The 18,378-nt window shown below is 38.0% G+C and overlaps 3 protein-coding genes across 6 annotated transcripts; all 3 read right to left on the bottom strand.

Moving 5' to 3' along the window:
• Window positions 1–341: 341 nt before the first annotated feature.
• On the bottom strand, window positions 342–6,682 carry LOC104591421 (ATP-citrate synthase alpha chain protein 1-like). Of its 4 annotated transcripts, none has more exons than XM_010250229.3 (13): window positions 6,505–6,682; window positions 5,894–6,000; window positions 5,254–5,430; window positions 4,986–5,147; window positions 4,389–4,469; window positions 4,037–4,088; window positions 3,826–3,940; window positions 3,608–3,689; window positions 1,671–1,766; window positions 1,477–1,578; window positions 1,129–1,245; window positions 919–1,035; window positions 342–549 (listed from the first exon to the last, which is right to left on the bottom strand). In XM_010250229.3, exons 2-13 carry the CDS (start codon window positions 5,990–5,992, stop codon window positions 478–480), a joined length of 1,272 nt encoding a protein of 423 aa, XP_010248531.1. In that variant the 5' UTR covers window positions 5,993–6,000; window positions 6,505–6,682; the 3' UTR covers window positions 342–477. The 4 variants fall into 4 exon arrangements, with proteins under 4 accessions (XP_010248531.1, XP_010248530.1, XP_088759091.1 ...); XM_010250228.2 differs by having other exon boundaries at window positions 6,398–6,532; XM_088902965.1 differs by lacking the exon at window positions 6,505–6,682 and adding an exon at window positions 6,290–6,391.
• A 3,777-nt stretch (window positions 6,683–10,459) lies between these two features.
• Window positions 10,460–12,137, bottom strand: LOC104591420 (wall-associated receptor kinase galacturonan-binding protein). Its single transcript, XM_010250226.3, has 3 exons — window positions 11,174–12,137; window positions 11,006–11,059; window positions 10,460–10,908 (listed from the first exon to the last, which is right to left on the bottom strand). Exons 1-3 carry the CDS (start codon window positions 11,994–11,996, stop codon window positions 10,823–10,825), a joined length of 963 nt encoding a protein of 320 aa, XP_010248528.1. The 5' UTR covers window positions 11,997–12,137; the 3' UTR covers window positions 10,460–10,822.
• A 2,465-nt stretch (window positions 12,138–14,602) lies between these two features.
• Window positions 14,603–18,378, bottom strand: LOC104591419 (large ribosomal subunit protein uL29-like). Its single transcript, XM_010250225.2, has 4 exons — window positions 18,240–18,378; window positions 17,652–17,787; window positions 17,353–17,509; window positions 14,603–14,912 (listed from the first exon to the last, which is right to left on the bottom strand). Exons 1-4 carry the CDS (start codon window positions 18,241–18,243, stop codon window positions 14,838–14,840), a joined length of 372 nt encoding a protein of 123 aa, XP_010248527.1. The 5' UTR covers window positions 18,244–18,378; the 3' UTR covers window positions 14,603–14,837.

The raw sequence follows: 18,378 nt of genomic DNA on the forward strand, positions 1-18,378 counted from the left end.
TAAGGTCTCTGCTGGTTGTAGTGGAGACTTGGGATCATATCCCGCATACACCTGAGTTGGGGGGATTATGGGTTGGGGGATGGGGTACACCCCATTGTATAGCCCTTCAAAAAGTTAAAAAAAAAAAAAAAAAAAAAAAAAAAAAAAAAAAGAAAGATCTGTTATGACTTCATTTCGGGGTTTCCATAATGTATCGATTCCGCTGATGAAGTGATGAATATTGTTCTCTTTCATGTTCACTAGATTATAATCCGTAAATTCAGTGGAAGTGTTGAGTCTTCGGCACTTGGTTGAATGGCAAAAAGAAGACGCACCAGCAATAAACAGGGTAGAAGTAGAAGTGTAGAACATAATTTCCAGAGACTTCTTATTAATACCGGTACAGATCACAGAGTGGTAGTAAGAGGCTAAGAACTTATTTAATGGAAGAAAAGAAACAACAAAAATCAATGGCGTTTTTATTTAGTTCTGATAATTTTATGCAGCGGCAGTGATGCATTCAATTGCCTGTTTGCATATGCCTGTCATCGTTGCTTCAGGTCCATAAACCTGTAAAAGAAAACAAAATTGGAATGCTCTTAGAAGTTTTTTTTAACCTTTGCTTAAGCAAATTTCATTCATATGATAAAACCAAAAGGAACACAAAGAATGAAACATCTAGCCTGATTAGCTATATAGTGAGCAGCATAGAGTTTCTATTAATATATATCATAGAACATGAAACAGGAAGGAGGTCTAAAAACTGATTTCATCTATGAGGATCTGGTTGGACAATGAAGCGGTCAGTCTCTTAGAAGCCTTTTTTTTTAAACTTCGTTTCACCATCAATTAGCAGCTCTTTTTACTTTAGTTTGTTTCAACACCAATGCATCCATAACAATAAAATGGTTTGTGAGATCACATGTCAGGTTTCATTACCTCAAGAGGAATGCCAATTTCCTCTCCAAGTGTGCGCATCTTTGCTAGACCCTTCTGATAATTCGGGCCTCCTCTCCTCACGTATATTTGCATTCTTGCAGCTTTAAGCTTTGCTTCCTGTTAATCCAACACAATCCTCAGTGTTTGCCTTTGAATACATGAAATAATTTGTTGCTTCATACAAGAAACCGAGGCAGATTAAAAGCTCACCTTCTCTCTCAAGGCTCGAATTATGCCACTAAATGTAGCAGCAACATCAGTGAAGTTGGCTATTCCGCCTCCAATTACAAGAGCTCTCTTGCGGCCATCAGGATTTGCAGTTGCACACTGTATAGTTCCAGATAATTCAAAGAGAAAGCTATGAGAAATCAATTATTGCATTTTTAAGTCTGTCTTAGATGCCTAGAAGCAGTTGATTACTGTAACTAGTACCATCTGTGCACTATATAGTTTAACAAAAGCATACTAGAATTAGAGTAATCAAATTAGTAGGTTAACTACATAGAGGACTTTTTATTTCAAATCATCCAAGAACAGGAAAGTAGGAAAGAGAATTACATCAATTACGACTCTGGCATACTGCAGCACCTCCTCTTCATTTGGGGCTCCACTATATTCTGCATAATTCCCGAGTTCATTAGCGTAGCCAAGATCACCAACCTGGTTATAAAATATTTTCAAGTGTAAGTAAATAATGAGAGAGAGAGAGAGAGAGAGAGAGAGATTCCAATGCAGGAGGATGTGAGCTGTACGGTATCTGCATAGATGACACTAGCACCTCCACCAGCTACCATGGTCCAAATTCTTCCTTTTGGGTTCAATACTGTGAATTTCAGAGATGCACTAGTCTGACAAGAATGAATGTATAGGTTAAAAAGGCTTTATTGCATTAATTTATTCAAAACAACTATACTATTTTTCTATGCCATTATCATGGATGAATTGTTTCTACTGTTAGCAATAGGACATTGGGCAAATATATAGAACTCCAAGATTGCAGACAAGAATTTCGAAGTTTATCTCCAAAGAGGCATATATTCCTGCGAAGTAATTAATGTCTCCATTTTTCACCTTAAAAGGGGTAAAGCTTTTCAATCTGAAATATTTCTGTTATATACCTGACCCTTTTCAGGTAAAGCAATGGCTTCCACCCCTTTTACATGAAAGAAAATGCAGCCAATTGGAAAGCCTTGCAAGATCCAAGTAGAACGGTAGGTAACTGAATAATGAAAAAAATAAAAGATGGGGTCAAGAATCAGGCCTGGGTTGGACCACCATGAGGAAGCACGATGAAGTGACACCTGGCCAAGCCGAAGACCACCACGTGCCCAGAGCTCAGATGAGCCGAGGAACAGTGGCATGGTGCATATGCCCCAAAGGCTAATGTTGGTTCACTCCGCAACCCTCAAGTGAAGTGGGGACATGTGGTGAACACCAGGCGAAGCCTGCCATGCCACCAAGGTTGGCACCAACACCCCAGAGCTTCACACTCAGGACGTAGGGTGCACACCCCTCAAACCCTAGTTGCTAATCACCTCGGAAGCTGACATGTGTCCCATAAGTGAAGAGCACAACGGCACTCCCTAACAGGTATATAAGGGCACGCCACCCAAGGTGAGATTTTCTTCACACTCTCTAGCTTTCGAACTCCCTACATTGGTCTCTTGCTCACCTACTTCAGCTCGTAAGGATAAGATCAGCTCGGCCTACCTGACCACCACTCTCTCCCACTGACTTGAGCATTGGAGTGCTCCTCCCTAGGGAACCACCTCAGGGCCTCTGACTTCTATGTGTGTAGGTCGTTGGACCAACTCAGTTCGTCCAGCTCAGCAACAAATTCATCTGCTGCTTGCCCACCTCAGCTCGAACAGCATCAAAAAGTTACATTTTCTTTTTTTTTTTCTCTTCTTTTAGAGGACTAATTCAACTGGTAGGTAAAATCTTGGGCTGGCAAGCGTGAGAAGCAGGTTGAAGTCTTTTTTCTTTTTTTTTCACAAAAGAAATTCATTAAGATAGATAAAACCAGTACATAACTAGAACAGACACAAAGAGAAACAACTAACTACGACGGAGAGTAGATGAACACAAGGACGCTCTACTGATGTCTATGGGATCAGATTCCACCAAACCAGTAATCCGGCTTGGAAAGATGAAATGGAAACAACCCTGATCCCACATACCTTCACTGAACTAAGGTGTAATCCACCCTGTTACAGGACCTGTTAACAAAGGTTGGGATCTTAGGGCTGTCACTTTCTGAAAACTTAGGATCTTACCAAGCTTACCCCTCCCAATACCCCAGATCACTGGGACCAGCATTGGGTAATGGCCTTTATTCAACTGAAGAAACTATGGATGAACAGAATAAACATATTCATCTGAATATTCTACAGCCATGTAAATAATGAGATAAAAATGCAGAAAATTATGAAACAGGAAAAAGGTTTCAATTATATGGCCCTACATGGAACAAAATAGGTAGCAGGATTTATGTGAACCCAAATAGTATAAGAATTAAAAAGAATTAGAAGGGACTATCAAGAAATAGAAAGCCAATAGGAGTCTACATAGAGAATTTGAAACCAATTATTTCATGATGTGATAATGTGTTTAGAAAATTTTCACTACATCAACAAAAGGTGCATATAATGCCAAAAAAGACATGAAATACTTTAACTTCATTATCTACCTTTTCATCTAGCCCATGAATAAAGCTTTCTGTGGGACTCATAACTCTTCCAAATGGCATTGGAAACTCAATATTACCCCACCTGCACAAGTAAACTGATATGAAACAGATACTAGAGCTTTTAACCTGTAAAAGCAAATAGAAATGCACTGATTTATTTGATTTATACAATGTATCATAGATAAAATCAGTAGCCCCACAGGATAATGAAATTATACTTCTTAAAATTTTTGAAAGCAGCAGTATCATCCAGCTCCCCTCTCATATCCAGAGGATAAGGCTTTCCATCAACCAAAGTAAAAGGATTCATCTCCAGGAAAGTGAAATCCAGATCTGGGTAAAATTGAATTTGCAAATTAATTTCTACTTACTAGAATTGCTGCTGAAGTAATTCTATGAAACGTCAAATGAATTAGTAAAAAAGCATACCTGAAAATAGAGAGAAAATCACTTTGACAAACTCCCCAACTTTATTTTTTATCTGTATCAATAGAGTAAGCGCCACAATTTACAATTTACAGATTATAAATAGTATGTTTAAATTTCCCAAGCAATCAAAAGATATATGTAGAATCACATCAAAAGATGTGTGGTATATGTATCACTACTTCCACATATGCATTAAGAAACTTAGGCTTGTCCACTGGATTAAAAAGAGGGAAAAAATTCCTGCTGCCAGTTTAAAGCATTTACTATATAATATTTATATTAGGCATGCCCATTGTAAATAATAAGAAATAGATGAAGAATCCACCTGGTTACAGATAACACAGGGAATTACCTCTAGGGGAAGAGTTGCAAATAGCGGAGCACATGTTTCTGATGTTAATGGCACCCCAGTTGGAATAAATACAATCTTTACCTGAAAAAATGTAGTAGATATCTTCAGAAGAGGCAAAAAGTAAAAGAAGTATTATAGGACCAAATTCCAATCATTTTTTTAAGATGCTTAGAAGGAAATGTATCAAATTGTATACATTAGTAAATTTGTCTTAATCATTATATTATTTTTCTTTTATCATAAACAGTAGAAGTAGTCTATTAACATATCAGTGTAATTATGAAAAAGTACAGATCCCCAGTATAATGCACATGAAAAAAAAGACCCATGATTACCCAATGCCCACAATCAGGTCCTCTACTCAAAATATAGAAAAATAATCTAAACTCAGCAGCAAAATATCACCAAAAGCTTGTTTCTCAGGCGTCTAATCTCAGAAGATTATCAGTAAGCAACTTTGATGTTTTAGGAGTTCAATGGAATGAGAAGCCCACATTCTTTTGCATACAACAAATGAAAGCTATGTGCACTGCATTTATGGGTGTATGCATGCAGATATTGATATATAGGTACACAATGTTCAGGCCATGAACATACCTTATCCCAGTTCTTTTCAATTTCAATTCCTCCACAATCTGAAAAGCTTATACTACATCCAAGCCGCTCTGAAACAATATTGAGATAAAATTCTTCATTGTGCGGAATGAAGGGCTCAACAATGAATGTTGTTATAGGGCCCTTACAACCCCCCATCTCCACCTATAGACGTTCAGAGATAAATATAAACGGAATAGGTTGATATTATATAGGATGATGCACAAGGTTAATCACCACTCATTAGAATTGAGCTGATAACATTAAATACCTCTTTTCCAAGCCTCTCTTTGGCAAAGGTAATAACTTCAGCCAGATTTAAATTTAAGGCCACTAAACCACTCTTCCCACGTTTCCCGAACAACATATCAGGCTTCACAACCAGTTTTCCCGATAAAAGCCATGGTTCTCTTTCTGCTAGCTCATTGAAATCAGTCGACTCCGTAATCTAAGCACCAAATAGAAAGTAAAGGCATCTTTGTCGTTAGATGAAGAACCAAATATCACAATCAATCCTTCATATATTATTTGTTAAATTCATCAAATTTTCTTTTACAGCAAAAGAAAAAAACAGATAGAAATTCAAATTTCAAAATACTTTTTTGAGATACAGTTGGATGAGAATGCCTACATAATGAAGTTAACATAGATAACTGAGTTTAAATTACGTGAGAACAAGCATATAAGGTAGTTCCTACATGTGATGAAGCTGCAAGTTAGTTGAAATTAAAGTTAGGACACAGTAAAGCAACAAAGTTAACTCTGCTCAGGATATTTACAAACTAGTAAGGTAATAGAAATGCAGAGCTCTTAGCATTAACCTTATAATCACCCAACAAAGAAAAGGAAAAGAAAAAAAAAAGAAAAGCAAAGGTTCTATTTCAGCACTCATATATTGGAGTCGGACGTGCCTGTGCCGATTTAATGCCCAATTCTGTACCAGAGAGCCTCTTAAAATGCTCCTTCAACAACCGCTTCGAATCATACTCTCTGATCTTCTTCCGTGCCATCCTTTAACCTGTTTGGACAACGTCAGGTCATGAGAATAAAATTTCTTAAATAGATGTGCATGCATATTCTGATGACAAAAATTCGAGAAAAAAATCGAATAGAGAAATAGAACAACGAAATGAGAAATATCAGAATCAAGGATAATAAATACAAAAGAACTGAAACAGAGGGAAAAAAAACGATTCTCGAAATGACATTAAACCCAGATGACCGGAGTTCAAAGTGAGAGAACTAAAATAGGAAGGTTGTATAAAAAAAAAAAGAGTAAATTTTAAAGAAAGGAAAAAAAGACAGACACGTAGAACAGAGACCAATATCATAAAGCCATAAAGAAAAACAGGGAGGAAGACATGGCAGCATGCTCTGGTTAGAAAAAGCGAAGAAGTTGAACATGGAAACTACACCTATGAAGTCTGAAGTAGAAAGAGAAACGCAGGAGAGGTCTTAACGGAAATGAAAACTGTCAGGTCTCTGTTCTACTTATAGAAGCGAAGTTAAGAGCATGACACACCTAACCTAAACGTTAAAATCGTTGAAGGGATGAACAACAGCAAGCTTAAGCAGCTGAAATCGTTGAATTTCAGATGTACTAGTGTGGACAGGGGAGGTAGGTAGGACTAGAATGTACAGAGTTTTAACCGTGCAGGAAAAATATGAAGGTGAAGCTCTATTTTTTTTTTTTTTTGAAATAGAATCTGGGTCCAACATCTTCTAATAAATAGTAAGCAGTGTGACTGCGCCACGTAGACACAACATACCGTATCATCCATCCTTGGTGAGATGCAATGAAGCTGTAGAGTCGCTCATTGTTGAGACCGGATCTGCTCGTCACAAATGGACGCCTCACATGCATATCCACCGTGCATTGGGAATATTTTCCGTCAATAATAATTAATAAGTACAGGAGATGTTCCCAAGGCATGGTAGGATGGGCTTGTGAGGCGCCTGTGAGGCGCCAGTTGTGAGGAGCACATCCGGTCTCGTTATTATTAGAGATGTAAATTGGGACGTACCGCCCGCGGCCTGTCACGATGGTCTGTCGGTCATGTCAAGTTTGGCACGATCTTGCGGGCCGTGCTGGGCCTGGGGTATTATGTCCACGGGTCGGCATGGCATGGCATGATCGAACGGGTTATGTCGTCCGTGGCCTGCAGGCTGGCATGGCTCATATATATATAATATAAATTATAATTATATAATAATATATAGTATATAATATAATAATAAAATAAATATTTTTTTTAATTTTGTTATACTAATTATTTAATTGTTGTATATATAAGCAATTGTGTACACAAAATTTATATAAAATTAAAATTTTAAGTTTTTTGTCAAATTTTTTGAATAAATAGTTTGGCCCGACCTGGCCCATAGGCCAGCCCGGCCTATGGCACGGCACGGGCCCACACAGGCTTGGGTCGTGGGCCGAGCTGGGCTGACCCCCAAATTTTTCATCGTGGAGGGCGGCATGGCCCGTAACAACCCATGGGCCAGCACGGCATTGCTTGGTACGGCCCACTTTACACCTCTATTCATTCTCGTTTGAATTCATTTCACATGACGTTTGGACCAAACGCCATACTCACGTTGTGGTGAGTCCAGATTTCGTACTGACGACAAGCCGACAACTCTACCCACACTTAACCACATTACATCTTAGTCACACATGGAAATAGACTTGTTCATGGGCCGGGTAGCCCGACGGCCCAGCCCGCACCCCGGTCGGGCTTGGTCATATAATTAGGCCCGCGGGCCTGACCTCGGGCTTAACACAGTAAGCCCGACTGTTTTTCGGGTCGGGCTCGGGATTTGTCAAAAAAGCCCGACCCGAGCCCGGCCCAGCCCGGCCCGACTCAGTATTATATATTTTATAAAATATATAATATGTATTTCATATATTATATAAAATATAAAAATAATATAATATTTATTAAAATATATATTTATAATTTAATATATATATATATATATATTTTATTCTTTTCTTTATAATTTCAATCTATCTCTCTCTTTATTCAGCTGCTTCAACATTAATAATAATAATAATAATATAGGCTAAATTTCGGGCCCGGGCCCAGGCTCGAGCTTCGGGCTTTTTATGAGGGCCGGGCTTGGGCCCAAATTGTAGGCCCGATGGTCGGGCCGGGCTTGGGCTCGGGCCTTAAAAAAATATGTTAATACACAGTAAAAGCCTGGCCCGAGCCCGGCCCGGCCCGGCCCATGAACAGGTCTACATGGAAATATCTCCATCCTTAACCATTAATGGAATGACTATTCAGAACACCCTAACAATTCCACATCCCACCTTAAGAATTGATGTTACTATATGGGTAGGTATTAGTATTTTAGGGTGGGGATATTTGTCATTCTAAATTGTGTAGGATTGTAGTGGAATTTAAAATTCTGCAATTGGTTGCATTGTATTTTTCCATGCATAAATATAGTATGTATTTGGAACCGTGGATGTTTATTGAATAAAACTTTTGTACTTGATTTATTTGGAAAACTGAGAAAACTAATGACGAACCTATTTATTGATACCTAAGCGCCATTAGGCACCACATCAGCAAAACGATGAATAAATGCCTACCCGTTGGGGAAAGCACTAAAATGAAGCTTCCCCAATGGTAGGCACACACATAAACTGAAGTCTACTTTTGCAAGTCTATGCATACGGACTCACATAATGGGGGAAATATTGAAGTGGCGCCTATTTGGCAGCGTTTATTTAATAAACGCCCACAGTTCCAAACACCCTCGTAGTGTTTTGTAGGTAGGTGTGGATGAATTCGACATCTGTTATGACAAGTCGGTAGTAGTGTTTTGTAGGTAGGCATGGATGAATTCAGCTTCTGTCAGGGCAAGTCGGTGCACGTACCGTTCGAGCAACCCCTTGTAACCTTGCATTGGGAATATCTCCCATGAAATAAATCACATAAGTACGAAGATATTCCCAACTAGACCTGTTCATGGGCCGGGTAGCTCGACGACCTGGCCCAACCAGGCCCGTTATAAGTCAGGCTTGGTCATAATTTTAGGCCCCTGTGCTCAGGCTCAAGCCTAAAGCATCGGGCTAAGCTCAACATGATACTATATATTAAATAAAAAATATATATACAATATTTTTTCTTTGTTCTTCTCTTTTTTTCAAGTAATAGTGAGATGTTTATTATTTTTGAGTTTTGAAGATTTTTAATATAAATAAAACACTTTTTATTGCATAAAAAAGGAAAAAATTATATTTTCAAATATTTGGTCGGGCTCAGGCTTGGGCCCAAGCTTCGGGATTTATATGAGGGTCGGGCTCGAGCTCGAGCTTGGGCCTAAATGTATTCTATTGATACATAGACAAAGCCTGGCCCGGCCCAGCCCATGAACAAGTCTATCCCAACATAAGGCTATAAGGGCCATTGGAATGGGCTTTGCCCTAACTGAAGCCAAACTCGGCATGGAAAGAGTACTTGTGGGTAGGAGATACGGGGAGTCCATTGTTGTATATATTCAAATAGAATCTGTTTGTTAAGTTATTTTATTATTTATAATAACAATTTATTTATGAATTAAATGTCCGACATTGTTGTATATGGTAGGGGTGTTCATGGGTTAGGTTAGGTCAGTTTGAGTCATTTTCTTCAATCAACCTGACCTAGTCATTTTATTTTACTCATATTCTTTTTTCAACTTTATGTGGGGACCAGGGAAAATTTATTTTCCTAGGTATCACTTACCCAAGAAAGTGATATCCATCTCCTAAGTAGGTAAATAACTTTTCCACATAAGGGAAAGTTGCCAACACTTGAATGGAACAAAAATGCCCCTTTTAATAATGGATTTGTATGGCTAAAATGGTCATTGTCTTATTTACCTAAGAAATAAAAGAACATGCATAAATGCACTTACTTAGGTAAGTGTTTCCGAGGAAAAACTTACACATGTAATTGCATTTACCTATATAAATAACTTACCCAAAAGCGAACGAGACCTTATTATTACTGAGTATTGGATTACAACGTTCAAAATATATGCACCAATACGCCAAAAGGGTTAACGATACTTTGAACCTTGCACTTTTCTGTTTTTTTTTTTTTTTTAATTTGAGTTTAGGCTTATTTCATATATTTTAATTATTAAAAATAAAAGTTTCTTAAAAATGCCTTTAAATTTTGAACCTTGTTGGCTTATTGCTTAAAACCAAAAAGAAAACGGGGGAAAAGAATCGTCTTATCCCCAAAGTAGGATTTACAAAATCTATGATGCATGAATTGCATGACCAAAAAAAATTTGTATGTAAAATAAAAATTGTGAACCAATAAAAATAAATCGACCATGTAACATTTTTAATGTGATAAATTAAAATCTTGATTTATTATGCATCAAATATTAGTTAACGTAGTTATTAATAACATTATCTGTAATCATGGGTCGGTTTGTGGGCATTCAGAGTAATTAATTTAGAAAATATAATTAGCAAAACTACTCAAACATCATTTATACATATGTGAAACTAGATAATCATATCACATCCCTTATCACATGTGCTTTTGCATCAAACATCTCATTCCATCATATATCTCTTAAATGGGCCAACAAATTGCCGTCGATGTTACCTCCCCAATTGTTTCCATATAGTAGGGATATGAATAAATAAATTTAAAAAAAAAAAAATCTCTCGATGCCAAATACATGTATTATATATTATAATAGAAAAATGGGGAAAATGCCCTACAAAAAATGTCTTAATTAGGCACTCAATAATCTCTCCAAGTAGAGTTTTTTTTTTTTTTTTGGTGAAATGCAAGTAGAGATTTGAGACATCTGAAATTGGTCACTCAAAATGCTCTTGACCAGAGAGTACTCAACGCTTCATCAAAATCTTTGATGGTATTCATCCATATAACCATACAAATCAACAACCCTACAAGATTAATTGCCAAAGGATGTAAATTAATCTTCCAGTCTTTTGATTAAAGGATAAATAATTGAAGAAATAAGGTGCAAATTAAAATAAATACCTGTCAATGCGTCCATTAACGACAACATTGATGGTTCACCACCTGATTTGGAAACTGCAAAGCAGAGAGTGTGCTTGAATATGGGTAACAGGAGAAAGAAACTCGATGCTAGCTCATCTATCTAATGAATGGATGCAAATGCAATCCAAGTGTTTGTGGAAATGAAACCTGAATCGCAATTCGTGGTGGAATTCCAATCCCCACATAAGCACAGATCTCCACCCGCAACGCTATCGTGGCCGCATGTACCGCCCGTTGCCTCACAGGCTCGACAGAATGCGGAGTCGCCCGGCACCGAATACATCACACGTATCCCATACGACCAGTCGCTAGGCCCCGCCAGTCGCAATGGGGCGAGGCTGTAGGCACTGCTGTATCCCTGGCACTGGAGCTTGGTAAGATTGATAGCACGAATGGCCTGGAACGACACAGAGCAGCACTCCGGCGGGCTCATGCTATAGATCAAGCCCACATGTTTGGGACCTGGGTCCCATGCTGGGCAGCCATAGTACTCCTCACACCCCATTCCAGACACATTACGACAAGGCAAGTGCTTCCCTGGGAAGCCCTGGAAAAGAGGGGATTCTGGGGTGCAGCCTATCAGCATGAACACGTTGTCTGGTGCAGGATTCAGGTAAGGAGCTCGCCATGACTCCAGCACAAACCCATTGCCCTTGCCTCCTCGCACAATCGACTCGCATGTAGACATGCCCGGATCGTGGAGTGTTAATGACTTGTAGGCGTAGTCTACCTCCAGCACACGATACGACCCGGAGTTAATGTGAAACATGAGAACGTCGTTTACGCAGAAGAGTAGGTCCCTGAAACCGAAGTGGCCACATCCAGATTGGGTGGCGAATGGATAGTCCACCGTTATGTTTCCACAATAGGATCGGCATGTCTTCACATGTCCCTCCCCACAAACCAGTGCAAGTAGTAGACTCTGTAGAATGATGGCGAGAGCACCAAGAACATGAGTAAAACAAGTCATAATTTAAGTTTAAGTTGAAGCGAAGGGGAAGTGAAGAAAAGATTGCGGGGTTGAAGATGGACTAAATGAGAGAGAGAGTCAGTGGACTGGATGCAGAGGTAGGTACTAGGTAGTGTATGTGGTTTCTTTATTCATTATTCCTTGCTTGCTTGTGATGGTTAAGAAGTAGGGATTTTTGCTTTTGGTTTTGGGGCTTTATTCACATGCTATGTTCAGGAATCTGGTTCGTTCCCGTTATTTTTTTAGGTTTGCTTCTTTTATTATACATTACATTGTGTATGTATTTATTTTTTTTCTATTATTCTCTTTTTCTTTTCAGGTTGGGTGCTTTAGTTGCTTTTGACATTGATTGAACTCAATTTTAGTATAATTGGAATTGATTGCTTTACATTCAAGCAATCAACCGTCGAGTTGGAGGCTTTCAAGTTTCAACGGAGTCTCCCTGTCAGCATAAATATGAAATGCATAATGCAACTATCACCACCACTGTTCTTAGAATTATAGAGCTGCCAACGGATTGGATTCTATCGATCCATCTGATAAGAGTCTGGAAATTATTAAGATCGAGGGAAGCATTCAAATCTAGCTCTTATCGAATCGAATTATTGGATCTGACCCGATTTATTAGCAGCACTATTCTCGTTTGGCCCAACTTCCATGCACCAGCTGCAAGCAATGTGACTTGGTGTATTCAATTCCTATTAATTAAATCGCGCACTCATCTGTGTGCTAATGAAATTTGGAACACCTATTGGATATCCTGTATCGAGTTCCTTGATCACAATTCACTCATTTTAATTCTTGTGGGTCTGACCCACAGTACACTTTTTTAGTGCGCATTTGGGGTTGGGGGCTTTCAGGCAATAGCTTTTGGTTTTTAATGTGGCCACCAACTGCAATTTATGTTTAGTTCAAAATCATGAAAAGCCCAACTACAGAGTCCTTCGTAGATGAAGCTTCTTTTAGCTTCTTCAAAACAGATAGGAGAAAACAATTCAACCAAGCCTTTAATCCTCCCAAACGGGCCTTTAGTTCATTTTACATGCAAAATGTTCAGATGTTGAAATATTTGTTTTACTGCTTCCAATGTGTTTATACTTAATTTGTAGCCATTAAGCTTTAGATTTACTGTTAATGATAATAATACATTTTTTGCGGATTCCCCTACGGCCATGCCCATGAGAAAAAACATGTACTGATTCCTCCAACGTGTTTCGAACATTTTTAGGGATTCCCCTACGGCCAATCCCCTTGACTCCTTTTCTTCCCCAAAGTGTCAGCCCTCAATTTGTAATTTATGATGTAATCAGAGGATACTTAGACATGGGAAACAATGCTTACGACGTTGGTCCAGTGTTGATGTGAAATCAAATCCCGCAACCTAAAGGAGAAAGGGATCAGGGGAAAGTTATACCTAATACCCAAATACAAGGACCTACGACGTTAACATGATATATCCAACGACATTAACATGATATATAGTTTTTTACCTCATGACCAAGGTCCAAAATATAGACACATATCAGTCGATACATATCATTCCAAGACCCCTCCGATACACCCCTATAGTGGGTGTATTGGTGGTCTGACTGATTCAGGGGGTGGCAGAACCATAAACCAGCTCCCTGAACCGGTTTCAGAAAAAAAATTTAAAAAAAAATAAAAAATAAAACAACACTAATTCACTCGATACGCCCCTACCGACATATCAGGTATATCAATATTTTGAACCTTGCTCATGACTGACCTAGTATTACGAATACAATGGCAAACAGTTCCCACTGTCTTTTGGATGCAGAGAATTCCACATTTATGTCGACCTCACCATGCATTACATTGTATGTTTTTGGTATAATTTCCAATTTAATAAACATTTATATTTTATTTATCTTCAAAACCAAGAAAAATACTTGATAAACAGTTTATTGACAACTAAACAACTTTAGGGACCCCATCAGTGGAATAGTGAATAAACGAAGGTTCCTCCATTTAGTAATGACATAACACCCTTTATCAAATAAGGCTGTGTTAGGTTTGAAGGAAAAAGTAGGGAAAGGAAAAGAAATGCAGGGAAATCATACAAAACACCGCCATCATCTCTTCACTCGAAAGCACCGACTTGTCCCAAATAGAAACTTGAAAAAGACCCTCAACTTTACCCAGATACAGCTATAAAACCTCTTTCTTTTGATGAATTATAAAACCTCATTTTAATTAAACCAATCTCCAACCAAGACGGTTTACCTACGGGCTACAGAAAATAACAGAGATTAGATTAGCTGAGGCTATAGCTGTTATGGAATCCACACCAGTCACAAGGGCCCACAACCATTCGACCTCAGTGTGGGCCCATGTATATTATCAATATCAGTTAAAGCGTTCAGCCAATCCTAATTCATTGTGGAGGATGACCACGCAAAATTGAGGCTCAGTTCGAGAGTGTACAATTCATAAAATTAGACCCCGAATGGAAACTGCACATGCAGGTGGAGGTTGATGTGGAGCCAGTTAGGCATCCATTCCTTGGAGTGCACCCTTGGATGAGAAAAGTTGAAAAAAAAAAAAAGTAGTTCATACAAAAAAAACGAAAAAAAAAAAAGTTCAACTTGATAAAAAGAAAGGATCTTAACTGAAATAACTTCATAAAATGTAAAATTTTCTACCCATGAACATAAAGCCCTGGGTTCCTTGTTTTAACTTCAAATACTCATCTAGCTACAAAATAGGAAATAGAAACTAACAAGACATCATGGACGGTTACATTAGGGCCAAAACCAAAAAGCAAACAAAAATGCAATTACCCAAACAGCACTATTACCTACCATCGCTTCAATGTCCATATTAGACCTTGATGGCATACTTCCTCATTGGAAAATACATCTCCCTCTTTTTCTCCCTCTCGGTCTTCAATGAAGCCTGCAAAAGCAGTTCACTATCAACATCAGAACCTAATGCAAACTATAGTTACAAAACAATTGTAATGCATTCTATGTGCACCTAAAGTATAACAAAATTGTGTCCTCTATGTCCTTGAATAGCATGTAATTATCAACCTTTTTTTCTGAAAGCACCAACCATTTTATTATCCACATCAATACGAAACATAAATGTGCTCAAAGCTCTTTAACTCGTTATAATGCATTGGTATCGGTTTTCCATTATCAATTTGCTACTTCACATCTTTCCCATCTTTCACCTCATCTCACACTTCCTATCATTGTTGCACCAATACACACGATAACTGAAAGTGTTTTCCTTCTCATTAGCTAGTATTCATCAAACAAGGGAAAAACACCATGAAATGCTATCCACCATAAAAGATGTTTCCATGTGCATGGATAAATATGTGCACATGAAATGCTATCCACCATAAAAGATGTATCTTTGTAAAAACATGCATAAATGTGTGTACATGTGTACATGTATATGCTTGGGTTAATTGCATGCATATTATAATTATCCCCTAGAGTTTACACAATCTTGGAAATATGGACATGAATAAGCAATAAAAACACAAATTGTTAGATACACAAGAGTATGGACATGAATAATATTGTAAATATGAAGATGAATAAGCAACAAAAACACAAATTGTTAGATACACCTAGAATAGGTTTATTATATTGGCCTAGAAGGTTTGAGTTAGGGTGGGGATTGGTCAATCCTTGGGCTACCAAGAGCATTAACCCAGGTCTAACTAAATTGAGAATAAAACCCAAGTTTCAAGACTCATGTCCATTCCAGAACCAAAAATCCAAGCACAACCTGTGCAATAGATTGGGTTGGGTTAGGCCATGTCGATCACAAATTAAGCCCACCCAAGTTCCAACCTGGTTTGAGCTTTGAACCTTTGAAAAATAGCCATGCTATTGCCTGAAGGAACTTCCTGTATTCAGATCAACTTTTCCAAAAATCGGGAAAAAATGCAAGTACTCCACAGCTTGAATGTTTCCATCTTTTTCTTCTGATCAACATGTTAATTCTACATGAAGTTTCCCTCCATTCCAGCTTCTGTGGTTCTGCCATCACGCATCCAATTGACTACTCCATAGACATCCAACGAATCCAGATTTCGTCCTTGCAAAATCGGTATTCACACAATCCTCGCAAAACTTGCAGCCATGCATTCGGAACATCTTCTCATGAATGAAAACATACAAGTATGGAGGTGTTCCCAATGCCAAATGCTGTGAGGACAGTTTGAGGAACAATTTTGCGAGGACAAAATCCAATCTCAGATCCAACACCTTTCTATACGCAACAGCAATAACCATAACCACTAAAACTGTACCAAAGTCAACTTTAAAACAACAAAAATCCTAAAACTAGCACCACAGGTAAGCACCTATCTCTCAATGCAAAAACCATCATCTAGTCTAAAACATAGTTGAAATTTCAGTTTTGCAGTTTGGCTAGGGGTTGGAAAAGAAAACAAGTTTGTCAATGTGATAAAGTACACCATTGTTAAAATGTAAAATCTTCTAATATATAAGCAATGAGATCTCTTTACTAATGTAAAGAGAAATAAACAAGACGAAAAAGAAAAATTAAATTAGGGAATATATATAACTGATCATTTTTAACTTCGTTTTGAAGTGTACAAATTGCAATGGCATCCAAGTTTTAAATATTGGTTATCTGATTTTCTTGAGAAGAGCATCCTAAAAAAGGAAGTGACATCCATATAAGATTCTATTAAAAAGGTGAATCTTGAGAAAGGGAAAGCATCCCATAAAAGGAAAGCATTTTACACTACACCCTAAAAAAGGATTGCCTTGTTAGAAATATATGCTTACAAACACAAGACATAGTTGCCCCCATGGAGAACGCTTGCTGTATGATAAATAACAAACAACAGCTAAAAGAAGCATTACATTTTTTTGTGTGACTTCCAACATTCTTCCATTAGTTTTGCGATCTTATTAAATACTTCATCTTACCCTATGCACCTTCGTGTAAGTGGCTAAGTGTTGTCAATTATTTCAAAATATTAACCACCCTAATCAGTCATGGTTCAGGTCTCAACCCCATCTAGGACTCTATATTAGCAAGTTAAAAGCTACTTGGACATTTAGCCTCATCTACTTGCAAAATACACCACAGCAAAAACCTTGACATTGTAAACTTGCAACTTCAATCACACAATCCCTCCCTATAAAATGCCTTAAGTCTACCCTGTGCAGTTGCCCTGCCATCATGCAATTATGTGCAAATTATCTACAAACATGTGTAATCTTCTGGGGCCTATCATTTAGTTTAGAGAAGAATGCAGACATCGTCCAATACATACAGTTCCCGTGCTGTCAACAGAGACCTTAGGAGAAGATAAACACAAGAGTGTGAAGCAACCAAGTACCTGATGCTTTGTGAGACGGCGCCTGATTGCCCGAGTCTTCTTTGGCCGGAGATCCAATGGCACAAACTTCTTCTTCTTGTATGCGTCCCTTAATGCGGATTTCTGCTTCTGGGAAATAACGGTAAGCACACGAGCAATGGACAACCTAACAACCTTACTGCAGCATCATGGAAACATATACAATATTAAAAAATAAACATTTTGAAAGATGGAATGTATCACCTAAGAAGTTCTACAACAATAATGCAAAAGGAAAGGATGATTCAAATGGGAAAAAAACTGAGGGAGAAAACACTCACATTTTAGAAAGCTTGTTAGGTGCACCTCCAGTGACCTTAGCCACTCGGAGCAATGCAAGCTCAGCCTTGAGCTCATTGAGCTGGTTTAGAAGCTCAGTTTTCGACTTGGTTCGGAGCTCGTGAACCTTAATCCTCGCTGAAAAAAGAGAAATTATAAACAATATTGAGTATGAAAATAAACAACGACAAATAATCAGTAAAAGGCAACATACTTTTTCAGCTTATTTAAACGATAAAGCATGAAGATTGCACAAGGAATCACATAAGAACAATTCAAATACAAAATCCGAAGCAAAAAATGAAACCACCGGAACAAAAAGTTACAATATCCTTAACAAAAATATGAAAAAAAATAAAAACTCCGAAATCGCAAGTAATCTGAGTTAAACGCTAAAATCATAGAATGAAGAATGGGAGAGGTTTAAAAATCTTTGGACACAGTAAATCTTCTAGATCTCCATAAGTCGCAGAGATACAGAGCTAAACAATGGAAGCATAAGGTACTCCAAATTAAAAAATACGGTTGTGGTAAGAGTACAAGGTGAAAGAACCCTAGAAACAAAGTGATTGCAGCGAATTGGAACTTACCCATTTGATGCAATCTGTAATGGCGAAGAAAGCCTCCCCCGCTCTGCTCTTTCGGCAAAATGAAACAGCTCGATTTCAGAGATCTATTTATAGTCTGGAAGATTGTTAGGGTTCATAGTTCTAAATGACGAAATTACCC

Source organism: Nelumbo nucifera, chromosome 4 (genome assembly GCF_055504915.1).
Source record: "Nelumbo nucifera cultivar China Antique chromosome 4, China Antique-T2T, whole genome shotgun sequence".
NCBI lineage: Eukaryota > Viridiplantae > Streptophyta > Magnoliopsida > Proteales > Nelumbonaceae > Nelumbo > Nelumbo nucifera.